We start from the raw sequence: 12993 nt of genomic DNA on the forward strand, positions 1-12993 counted from the left end.
GTGCACTGAAAACACTATTGAATGAAAACTCCACAAGAAAATCTGTTGGCCAGCAAGTGGAAGGGTTTTCAGTGGTTGAATTCAATTTATTCAGAGCGTGCAAAGTTGCCACACCCGCAGAGTGTGTTACGGACTGAATAAGGTAAGTCCAAATACCAAATACTGAGAAGTGCTTAGGAAAGGCATACATTCCTAAATTGGAATCGACCCCTGCTTATGACTTATTGAAAGTTCCAAAACCAGGGGATTTTATCAATGAATTGGCTTTGTTTAGAAATTTGCTAAACTAACACTAGGACTTTTTTTTTGCATGGACCTTTCGAAATGCTGAAAGAAAATATAGAACCACTTTAGTTGTTAACCAAACATATGAAGTCAGGTCAGAATGTAAACGGGAACCACAACAACACCAGAGTTGAAGCTCGTCTACAGTGCATTCGGAAAGTATTCAGACCCCTTGACTTTTCCCACATTTTGTTACGTTACTGCCTTACTTTGTTTTTTCCCCTCATTAATCTACACACAATACCCCATAATGACAAAGCAAAAACAGGTTTTTAGAAATGTTTGCAAATGTATAATACAAAAACCCCGGAAACATCAAATTTACATAAGTATTCAGACCCTTTACTCAGTACGTTGTTAAAGCAGCTTTGGCAGCGATTACAGCCTCGAGTCTTCTTGGGTATGACGCTACAAGCTTGGCACACCTGTATTTGGGGAGTTTCTCCCATTCTTCTCTGCAGATCCTCTCAAGCTCTGTCAGGTTGGATGGGGAGTGTCGCTGCACAGCTATTTTCAGGTTTCTCCAGAGATGTTCAATCTGGTTCAAATCCGGGTTCTGGCTGGGCCACTCAAGGACATTCAGAGACTTGTCCCGAAGCCACTCCTGCGTTGTCTTGGCTGTGTGCTTAGGGTTGTTGTCCTGTTGGAAGGTCTGATGTCCTGAGTGCTTTGGAGCCAGTTTTCATCAAGGATATCTCTGTACTTTGCTCCGTTCATCTTTCTCTCAATCCTGACTAGTCTCAAAGTCCCTTCCGCTAAAAAACATCCCCACAGCATGATGCTGTCACCACCATGCTTCACCGTAGAGATGGTGCCAGGTTACCTCCAAAGGTGACGCTTGGCATTCAGGATAAAGAGTTCAAACTTGGTTTCATCAGACCAGAGAATCTTGTTTCTCATGGTCTGAGAGTCTTTAGGTGCCTTTAAGGCAAACTCCAAGTGGGCTGTCATGTGCCTTTTACTGAGGAGTGGCTTCCATCTGGCCACTCTACCATAATGGCCAAGAGGAACTCTGGAGCTCTGTCAGAGTGACCATCGGGTTCTTGGTCACCTCCCTGACCAAGGCCCTTCTCCCCCGATTGCTCAGTTTGGCCGGTCGGCAAGCTCTAGGAAGTGTCTTGGTGGTTCCAAACTTCTTTCATTTAAGAATTATTGAGGCCACTGTGTTCTGTGGGATCTTCAATGCTGCAGAAATGTTTTGGTACGCTTCCCCAGATCTGTGCCTTGACACAATCCTGTCTCTGAGCTCTAAAGACAATTCCTTCAACCTCATGGCTTGGTTTTTGCTCTGACATGCACTGACAACTATAGACAGGTGTGTGCCTTTCCAAATCATGTCCAATCAATTGAATTTAGCACAGATGGACTCCAATCAAGTTATAGCAACATCTCAAGAATGATCAATGGAAACGGGATGCACCTGAGCTCAATTTCGAGTCTTATAGCAAAGAGTCTGAATGCTTACAGTTGAAGTCGAAAGTTTAGATACACCTTAGCAAAATACATTTAAACTCAGTTTTTCACAATTCCTGATATTTAATTCGAGTAAAAATTCCCTGTCTTAGGTCAGTTAGGATCACCACTTTATATTAAGAATGTTAAATGTATAATAGTTAGTAGTTAATGTATAAATAATAGTAGAGAGAATTATTTCTTTCAACTTTTATTTCTTTCATCACATTTCCAGTGGGTCAAAAGTTTACATACACTCAATTAGTATTTGGTAGCATTGCCTTTAAATTGTTTAACTTGGGTCAAACGTTTCGGGTAGCCTTCCACAAGCTTCCCACAATAAGTTGGGTGAATTTTGGCCCATTCCTCCTGACAGAGCTGGTGTAACTGGGTCAGGTTTGTAGGCCTCCTTGCTTGCACACATTTTTCAGTTCTGCCCACAAATGTTCTATAGGATTGAGGTACTTTAGAAGTATGATTGGGGTCATTGTCCATTTGGAAGACCCATTTGCGACCAAGCTTTAACTTCCTGACTGATGTCTTGAGATGTTGCTTCAACATATCCACATAATATTCGTTCCTCATGATGCCATCTATTTTGTGAAGTGCACCAGTCCCTCCTGCAGCAAAGCATCCCCACAACATGATGTTGCCACCCCCGTGCTTCACGGTTGGGATGGTGTTCTTCGGCTTGCAAGCCTCCCCCTTTTTCCTCCAAACGTAACGATGGTCATTATGGCCAAACAGTTCTATTTTTGTTTCATCAGACTAGAGGACATTTCTCCAAAAAGTATGATCTTTGTCCCCATGTGCAGTTGCAAACCGTAGACTGACTTTTTTATGGCGGTTTTGGAGCAGTGGCTTCTTCCTTGCTGAGCGGCCTTTCAGGTTATGTCGATATAGGACTCGTTTTACTGTGGAAATATATACTTTTGTACCTGTTTCCTCCAGCATCTTCACAAGGTCCTTTGCTGTTGTTCTGGGATTGATTTGCATTTTTCACACATAAGTACGTTCATCTCTAGGAGATAGAACGCGTCTCCTTCCTGAGCGGTATGACGGCTGCGTGGTCCCATGGTGTTTATATTGGTATACTATTGTTTGTACAGATGAACGTGGCACCTTCAGGTGTTTAGAAATTGCTCCCAAGGATGAACCAGACTTGTGGAGGTCTATAATATTTTTTCTGAGGTCTTGGCTGATTTCTTTTGATTTTCCGATGATGTCAAGCAAAGAGGCACTGAGTTTGAAGGTAGGCCTTGAAATACATCCACAGGTACACCTCCAATTAACTCAAAGTATGTCAATTAGCCTATCAGAAGCTTCTAAAGCCATGACATAATTTTCGGGAATTTTCCAAGCTGTTTAAAGGCACAGTCAACTTAGTATATGTAAACTTCTGACCCACTGGAATTGTGATACATTGAATTGTAAGTGAAATAATCTGTCACCATGCATGAGAGCACAAGCTGTTCCCGAAGTCTGTGTGATTTTCCTCTCCGTAGCCAATGTGAGTAAGACTATTAATAAAGAGGTTAACATTCGCCATGCCGCAGAGCCAGACGGAATACTAGGACGCGTACTCCGAGCATTCGCTGACCAAGTGTCTTCACTGACATTTTCAACCTATCGCTGACCAGAAATGTAATACCAACTTGTTTCAAGCAGGCCACCATAGTCCCCGTGCCCAAGAACACCAAGGTAATCTGCCTAAATGACTATCTCCCCAGAGCACTCACATCTATAGCCATGAAATGGTTTGAAAAGCTGGTTATGGTTCACATCAACACTATCATCCCAGAAACCCTGGAACCACTCCAACGACCCAACAGATCCACAGATAATGCAAACTCTATTGCACTCCACACTGCCCTCATCCACCTGGACAAAAAGGAATACCTATGTAAGAATGCTATTCATTGACTAGAGCTCAGCATTCAACACCATAGTCCTCTCCAAGCTCATCACCAAGCTTAGGACCGTGATACTGAACACTTCCCTCTGCAACTGGATCATGGACTTCCTGACGGCCATCCCCAGACGGTGAGGGTAGGCAACAACACATCCTCCACACTGATCATCAACACAGGCCCTCAGGGATGTGTGCTTAGTCCCCTCCTGTACTCCCTGTTCACCCCCATGCACGACTCCAACACCATCATTAAGTTTGCTGCAAACACAACGGTGGTAGGATGAGCCTATAGGGAGGAGGTCAGAGATCTGGCAGTGTGGTGTCAGGACAACAACCTCTCCCTCAACGTCAACAAGACAAAGGAGCTGTTCGTGGACTGCAGGAAATTAAAGGGCAAGCACACCCCCATCCACATTGATGGGGCTGTAGTGGAGCAGGTCGAGAGATTCAAGTTCCTCAGTATCCACATCATTGGAGGCTCCTGGGGGAGAACGGCTCATAATAATGGCTGGAATGGAGTGAATGGTATCAAAAACATAGTTTTCTACCATTCCATCCATTCCATTCCAGCCATTATTATGAGCTGTTCTCACAAAAGGAACCTCCACTGGTCCATATCACTAGAAATTAACATGGTTCACACACACCCACACAGTTGTGAAGAGGGCACGACAGCGCCTCTACCCTTTCAGGGGGTTGAAAAGATTTTTCATGGGCCCTCAGATCCTAAAAAATGTCTACAGCTGCACCATTGAGAGCATCTTGACTGGCTCCATCACCGCTTGGTACGGCAACTGCAAGGCAGCCGACCACAAGGTGCTACAGAGGGTGGTGAGTATGGCCCAGTACATCACTGGGGCTGAGCTCCTTGCGATCCAGGACCTCTGTACCAGACTGTGTCAGAGGAAGGCCTAGAAAATGTTCAGAGTCCAGCCATCCAAGCCATAGACTGTTCTCTCTGCTATCGCATGGCAAGCGGTACCAGTGCACCAAGTGTGGAACCAATAGGATCCTGAACAGCTCCTACCCCCAAGCCATGAGACTGCTAAAAAAGACTGCTAAATAGCTGATCAAATGGCTACCCGGACTACCTGCATTGACCCTTTTTTGCACTAAATCTCTTACACTGACACACAAACTGGACTCTACCTACACAATCACACACACATAACATGCGCACACATGCATACTGACACCACACACACATGCTGCTGCTGCTGTCTATTATCTATCCTGTTGTATAGCCACTTTACCCTTACCTATATGTACATTGCTATAGTACCTCAACTACCTCGTACCCCTGCACATCGACTCAGTACTGGTACTCTCTGTATATAGCCATGTTATTTTGACTCTTTATTGTTATTAGTTATTCACTGTGTTTCTTGTGTCACTATTTATATTCTTTATCTTCAACGCTGTATTGTTGGAAAGGGACCCGCAAGTAAGCATTTCACTGTTAGTCTACACCTGTTGTTTACGACGCATGTGACAAATAAAATTAGATTTTTGGTGCTCGGCCATTCATCTCGGCGGATGCCTCCCCCCACCACCACCATCGATATTTAATATCTGTGTCAGCAAGTGTCTCTCCCACAATTCATAGTAAATCTTTCATGAGTGTACAACGTAGGCCTCTGTATTTGTTACCATGGCTACAATGGCTGGCTTTAACACTACCCAGTCAATCAACTCAGTGGCCATTACAGCTAAGACCAATTTATAAAGACACATTGTATGCTTACCTTATTGAAAAACAAGTGTGTTCTTCCCCTTTTGAAATTCAAGAAAGGAATGCAACTGTTCAATTCTCTCTATGGTTTGACATTGAATGGAAATGAAAAATAAACGTTTTGTGACGAAGAAAGTCAAATGAGAGATTGTTTTTTAAAGTCCATCTGCTATTGGTTCTCTTAAATCTATCACAGCCCTGGTTAAACCTGTGGTTGAGCAGTAACTGAGGCACATGGCTGATTTGACAGTGGCAGAAGAACATTTATAAATAAACAGTGCTCTTTCTCTCCCTGTTGGTTGATCTTATACAGTGCAGCTGGGAGGTAGCTCATCTCTCGAACCCTGGAGCTGGGAGGTAGCTCATCTCTCAAACCCTGGAGCTGGGAGGTAGCTCATCTCTCGAACCCTGGAGCTGGGTACTCACTGTCAAAGTCAATAACTATCTCATTGAGAGCAATATGAAACAATGGCTTTTACAATAACATACAAGCGCTGTATGATTGAGCTAGGTCATTTCAGACAAGTGGCTAAGCTGCAAGGTCCTTCTTCCTCTCTCAATTTCCTTTTCACGGTCTCCACCTAGTGGGTTCATATTGTGCCTACAGTCAAGGCAGACATTGAAAGTACAGTACATATGCTCTGTCAAAAGAAAGTGTGACATGAGCAAAAAAGACATTCAGAATTATTTCTCACATGTACTTTTATTGTAAAGGTGATTTATTCCAAAATATGGTGTGATGTGGTGTAGAGGCAAAAAAAGAAAGAGAGAGGACAGAAAAAGAGAGTGAGAACATCTAAATATGAGTTTGGCAAGTCTTGGCTGACATTTTTATCAAAATACACAACAAAAAGAACACAATATCTAATGATGCGCACAATCGCTGCCCTCTCAATGAGGCATCTCTGTTTAAGCCTCTACATGTTTTACAATGGAATAAAAAGTCACAACAGATTCTTGTCTTGAAAAGAATAATCTATTTGAGGCATACAAAAACCTGGAATGATTGTTCACCTGTGCTTTGATTTAGAATATAATTGTCAAATTAACAAACTAACCACAGGATACAATATTTTTTATAAATTACTTGGTTGGTATTTTCATTTAATAACGTTTCATTACAATCAACACTTATTTTCGAAAAAAGTCTTACTGTGTATACAGAGGTACTTTGTACAAACTGTATGGAGTATTGTGGTTCAACCAACGGGGTTATTATGCCCAAATCAACAGGGCAGTGATGTTTGGAGACCTGCCTTAATGATACAGGAATGCTGGAGTGACCCGGATAAAAACATTTGGGTCAGGAAAAAAATGCCAAAAGCTAATTCCTTGTGATGCCCTAGGCTAGAGGCCTGGACTAATGCAGCTCTTTCTAAGATTTGCAACTGCCCTTTTAAACATGGTGATCATCATAATCTGGCCACAGTTTGAAGTCTAGGGCCACAACCAGTGAAGTGAAGTCTTCTGACTGAGAAACGTTAGACATGCAAGAGTGAAAGAGTGTCATCACTGCTAGCTAGTGAATCCAATACAACGGTAGTATAAAGACAAAAATAACATTGTAAAAAAACGTGTTGTATTGTGTGTGGTTTTGAAGTTGTGGTGTACTGTATAGTGTTGGTTACATAGTAATACATAGGCCTGCTGAGTGATGAGGCTACTAGAAGACTAATGACTGACGCTGGTCTCGTCCTCAGCCCAGTGATCCACTAAATGCTTACAGTAATGGCGTCTCTGGAGAATCTCTTATCTCCATCCAATACACAGGTGGACTGTCTCCACCACACTGACTGCCAACCTTGGCTAAATCAACACTGACTGAGTCTGCTTCTCCTTCCTCCCCCCAACCCTAACAGAGTGCATTGTATAATATCACAGAGAAACACAGATAAACAGCAGCGCCCCCTAGCAGGGATGGACTTTACAGGCGCGGATCTCCTTCCTGTCCTTGCAGCTGGTGACCTGTGCCGGGGTGTTCTTGGCTCTCTTCTTCACCGTCATGAAGCGCTCCTGGATCCCCCCGCCGCAGTGTTTGGTACAGTCTGTCCAACTAGACCAGGGCCTCATCTTGCAACCTGTCGGAACAAGTCAATGACATAAGAGAGGAGGGTTTCAGATTACTTTCTTTAGTTTGCCAAATCCATCCCGTTTAGTAATATCCTAATTGAATATGACATATCAGTTAAAGATGCACTACGCGGAAATCATTCCGCCATTTCCTGGTTGCTAAAATTCGAATAGTTCGCCTAATTTCAGTTTGTGAAAAACAAGCAAATGGTGTGCAGCAGGGTTTCCAAAAGTCGGTCCAAAATGGAAAGTAATGTTGCAGATAAAGTCTGAAGACCTGCATCACTATACTGAGAGTGTTGACGTTTCAAAAAAATGTGGGTGTTTTTTTTAGCTTTTGTTCATATTTTATCCAAGCCCTGGCACTGCAGAACGAGCATGAGGAAGGGTATCGCTGGTTGGTGTAAGTTGCTCCAAACCAAGTGAAATCGAAAAAAAAGTGTCTGAACTCTTCTATAACATGCAATTTACATCCACAATACAGATTTGATTCAAATAAAGTGAACTTCAACGTGAGTGATCACAAGTGAGACCTATCAAATGTGCAATGTTCAAGCCTCCATTGCATGACCAATCATCATCATCATTTGTAACTGATTGATCTGTCATAAATTGACATTGTAAGAACAAGGAGTCCCTATCCAGCCTCCATTTCCCATTATTACTGATTATGCATGGTAAGTGGGGGGGGGTAATGCTGCCTAGCAACCCTAGAGGATATACCACGGCGGGGGGGATTTGTCACCGTCTACAGCTCATTAGCCCCAGGTTAAAGAGGCCTGCCCCTGTCTCTGTTGGGAGGCAGCAGTCCAAAGTCCACCCTGACTATTTGGCCTCTACCTGCTTGGATCATCAGGACGGCCATCTGTGAGCTGGACCAGTCACTGTAACACCCTGACAGGGCTGATCAGCATTGAGTGTAGCCGCTCTAACAGCCATCGCTCTGCGCCCGGCTGGCAAGGCAGAGAGGGAGTGAGGAGGGGGCAGAGTTGATTCTCATGCCTTGGGCGGGGCGATTTGAGAGTGGGCTGCATGGGCCCCTTGACTGAGAAATGTCTGTTTACATTCAGAGGTACAACCGATACCTCAGCGGGACTCATGGAGAATTAATGATGAGTGACTGTGAAATCATCGTCAATGACTTGCCCTATAAATGTTTTGCCCTTTATATTTGGGATATAAAGGATACATCAAGATGGTGTATAAATCATGAATTAAGCATGGCTTGACAGTGACATTAATCAAAATGTGGAACATGGCTGAAACAGTTAATGACAATGATAGAGGTGATGAAGATGGTCTTGATGAAGATGATGAAGACAGTGATGAAGATGATAATAATAAAGGTATATACAGTGGCTTGCGAAAGTATTCACCCTCCTTGGCATTTTTCCTATTTTGTTGCATTACAATCTGGAATTTAAATAGATTTTTGGGGGGTTTGTATCATTTAATTTACACAACATGCCTACCACTTTGAAGATGCAAAATATTTTTTATTGTGAAACAAACAAGAAAAAAGACAAAAAAACAGAACTTGAGCGAGCACAAATATTCTATATATATATTGAGGTTATTCTTTTGTGTAATGAAGAAATACGGCCATCTTGAAGTCGAGGCACTTCAGGTGTCCTGTACATGCGCTTCAATCAAACAGAAGGCATGCAACATTTCGTTTTAGTCCTGTATTGAACACAGATCATCCCGTCTTCAATTTTATCGATTATTAACGTTAAAAAATACCTAAAGTTATATTACAAAAGTAGTTTACAGGTAACCTTTGAGATATTTTGTCGTCATGTTTGAGCAAGTTGGAACCGGTGTTTTTCTGGATAAAAAGCGCCAAATAAATTGACATTTTGGATATATATCGACGGAATTAATCGAACAAAAAGGACCATTTGTGATGTTTATGGGACATATTGGAGTGCCAACAACAGAAGCGCGTCAAAGGTAAGGCGTGAATTATATTTTTATTTCTGCGTTTTGTGTCGCGCCTGCTGGGTTGAAATGTTCTCTCTTTTGTTTACTATAAGTGCTATGCTCAGATAATAGCATCGTATGCTTTTGCTGAAAAGCCTATTTGAATTCCGACATGTTGGCTGGATTCACAACCAGTGTAGCTTTAATTTGTATCTTTCATGTGTGATTTAATGAAAGTTTGATTTTATAGTAATTTTCATAGTAAATAATTTTAATTTGGCGCTCTGCATTTTCTCAGGCTCTTTGCCAAGTGATACAGTAGCGTCTTGCCTAAACTCAGATTTTTGGATATAAATATGAACTTTACCGAACAAAAAATACATGTATTGTGTAACATGAAGTCCTATGAGTGTCATCTGATGAAGATTATCAAAGGTTAGTGATTAATTTTATCTCCATTTCTGCTTTTTGTTAAAGCTCTCTTTAGCTGGAAAAATGGCTGTCTTTTTCTGTGACTTGGCTCATACCTAACATAATCGTTTGGTGTGCTTTCGTCGTAAAACCTTTTTGAAATCGGACACTTTGGCTGGATTTACAACAAGTGTAGCTTTAAAATGGTGTAAAATACTCGTATGCTTGAGGAATTTAAATTATGGGATTTCTGTTGTTTTGAATTTGGCGCCCTGCAGTTTCACTGGCTGTTGACGAGGTGGGACGCTACCGTCCCACATACCCTAGAGGTTAATGCAACCGCTGTGTCAGATTTCAAAAAAACTTTACGGAAAAAGCACACCATGCAATAATCTGAGTACCACGCTCAGACACAAAAACAAGCCATACAGGTACCCGGCATGTTGTGGAGTCAACAGAAGTCAGAAATAGCATTATAAATATTCACTTACCTTTGATGATCTTCATCAGAATGCACTCCCAAGAATCCCAGTTCCACAATAAATGTTTGTTTTGTTCGATAAAGTCCATAATTTATGTCCAAAAACCTCCTTTTTGTTTGCGCGTTTAGTTCCAAAATCCAAATTCATGACGCGCAGGCCAGACGAAAAGTAAAAACATTCCATTACAGTTCGTAGAAACATGTCAAACGATGTATAGAATCAATCTTTAGGATGTTTTTAACATAAATCTTCAATAATGTTTCAACCAGAGAATTCCTTGGTCTGTAGAATGCAATGGAACGCAGCTAACTCTCACGGGGGCGCACCTGAGTGAGCTCGTGGCACTCTGCCAGACCCCTGACTCAATCAGTTCTTATTCCATCATCCTTCACAGTAGAAGCATCAAACAAGGTTCTAAAGACTGTTGACATCTAGTGGACACCTTAGGAAGTGCAATATGACCCCATAGACACTGTATATTGGATAGGCAAACCTACAAACCTTAGATTTCCCACTTCCTGGTTGGATTTTTTCTCAGGTTTTTGCCTGCCATATGAGTTCTGTTATACTCACAGACATAATTCAAACAGTTTTAGAAACTTCAGAGTGTTTTCTATCCAAATCTACTAATAATATGCATATCTTAGCTTCTGGGCCTGAGTAGCAGGCAGTTTACTCTGGGCACCTTATTCATCCAAGCTACTCAATACTGCCCCCAGCCATAAGAAGTTAAACCACTCGAGTGTTGCTTTAGCAGTATGCTTAGGGTCATTGTCTTGTTGGAAGGCGAACCTCAGTCCCTGTCTCAAATCTCTGGAAGACTGAAACAGGTTTCCCTCAAGAATTTCCCTGTATTTAGCGCCATCCATCATTTCTTCAATTCTGACCAGTTTCCTAGTCTCTGCCGATGAAAAACATCCCCACAGCATGATGCTGCCACCACCATGCTTCACTGTGGGGATGGTGCTCTGAGAGGTGTTGGGTTTGCGCCAGACATAGCGTTTTCCTTGATGGCCAAAAATCTCAATTTTAGTCTCATCTGACAAGAGTACCTTTAAGCAATGTTTTTTTTCTGGCCACTCTTCCGTAAAGCCCAGCTCTGTGGAGTGTACGGCTTAAAGTGGTCCTATGGACAGATACTCCAATCTCCGCTGTGGAGCTTTGCAGCTCCTTCAGGGTTATCTTTGCTCTCTTTGTTGCCTCTCTGATTAATGCCCTCCTTGCCTGGTCCGTGAGTTTTGGTGGATGGCCCTCTCTTGGCAGGTTTGTTGTGGTGCCATATTCTTTCCATTTTTTTAAAATAATGGATTCAATGGTGCTCCGTTGGATGTTCAAAGTTTCTGATATTTTTTATAAGCCAACCCTGATCTGTACTTCTCCACAACTTTGTTCCTGACCTGTTTGGAGAGCTCCTTGGTCTTCATGGTGCCCCTTGCTTAGTGGTGTTGCAGACTCTGGGGCCTTTCAGAACATATGTATATATACTGAGATCATGGGACAGATCATGTGACACTTAGATTGCGCACAGGTGGACTTTATTTACCTAATTATGTGACATCTGAAGGTAATTGGTTGCACCAGATCTTATTTAGGGGCTTCATAGCAAAGTGGGTGAATACAAATGCACACACCACTTAATTATTTTCATTTCACTTCACCAATTTTGACTATCTTGTGTATGTCCATTACATGAAATCCAAATAAAAATCAATTTAAATTACAGGTTGTAATGCAACAAAATAGGAAAAACGCCAAGGGGGTGAATACTTTTGCAAGGCACTGTATACAGTATATATGCCATAAAGGTGACAATGATGACTGACCTGGCTGTTCCTCCACTGCTGCATCTCGTTCTTGCTGTTTGTCCCTTCTCTTCTCTTTCCCGCCGCCCACCTCTCCCCCCCGCCGTCTCTTCCTCTCCTCACTGGCCCTGGAGCCCCTTTTGCACTTCCTGATCTTACACTTCTTCCTCTGGACCGTCTCGGGGCAAGGCTCCCCTCCAAACTGGGGCTCCAGCTTCACCATGCGCGTCCTGATGGTGTGGCCTTTACCGCAGGACTTATTACACTCAGACCACTCCGTCCACTCTGATACCATGCAGTCCGTAGCTGGGGAGAGATAGGAAAGGGTTTGGGGGGGGTATTGAAAGGTTGAGTGAAAAGTTACTTGCTAAAGTCTCTATTCATGCTCATTGGACAACTACTTACTTACCTGACAATGTTGAAAACTCCTTAATTTAAGCGACATAAACTTAGCTGTGTGTTATTATTGCAAGTCAACCCTTGCTAAAAGACGCTGAGGGCTTATAATGTCCAGTAGGGGACTGGTATGGTTTTCATTTCAACCAGAGGAACACAAAGAAATGTTTATTGATAAGAACTAAATTGTCATCTTTTCATATGTTATATCAGTCTGCCTGAAAACCAGAAAACTATTTCTCGTTTCAATAATTCTTTCCATAATCCATTTTCACATTTGACTGCATCATTCATGGAATAATACGATTGTGTATTTTTGCGGAACATTTGTTATTACTTTGCAGGGAACAATTGTGTATTTGTTGCAGAACATTTTGTTTTTTACTTTGCAAGGAATCCGATTAGAATATAAATCATGGAGCTCCGCTTTAAATGTCAAAGTACAAGGAGACGGTAGATGTCAAATCCTCCATGACGGAAATCTGCCTGGTGTCTGATTTCCACTATGTCTGTCTCGCAACACCTGTT

General features: G+C 42.3%; 1 protein-coding gene across 1 annotated transcript in view; it reads right to left on the minus strand.

Moving 5' to 3' along the window:
• Nucleotides 1-6068: 6068 nt before the first annotated feature.
• Nucleotides 6069-12993, minus strand: part of LOC120054130 (spondin-1-like) — a 138466-nt gene continuing 131541 nt past the window's right edge. Inside the window, exons 15-16 of the mRNA XM_039001543.1 lie at nucleotides 12091-12375; nucleotides 6069-7459 (exon numbers count right to left, since the gene is read on the minus strand). Of these exons, the coding sequence (XP_038857471.1) occupies nucleotides 7290-7459; nucleotides 12091-12375 (455 nt within the window). The 3' untranslated portion in view covers nucleotides 6069-7289. The remainder of the gene's footprint in view (nucleotides 7460-12090; nucleotides 12376-12993) is intronic.

This window comes from Salvelinus namaycush, chromosome 9 (assembly GCF_016432855.1).
Source record: "Salvelinus namaycush isolate Seneca chromosome 9, SaNama_1.0, whole genome shotgun sequence".
NCBI classification, from domain to species: domain Eukaryota; kingdom Metazoa; phylum Chordata; class Actinopteri; order Salmoniformes; family Salmonidae; genus Salvelinus; species Salvelinus namaycush.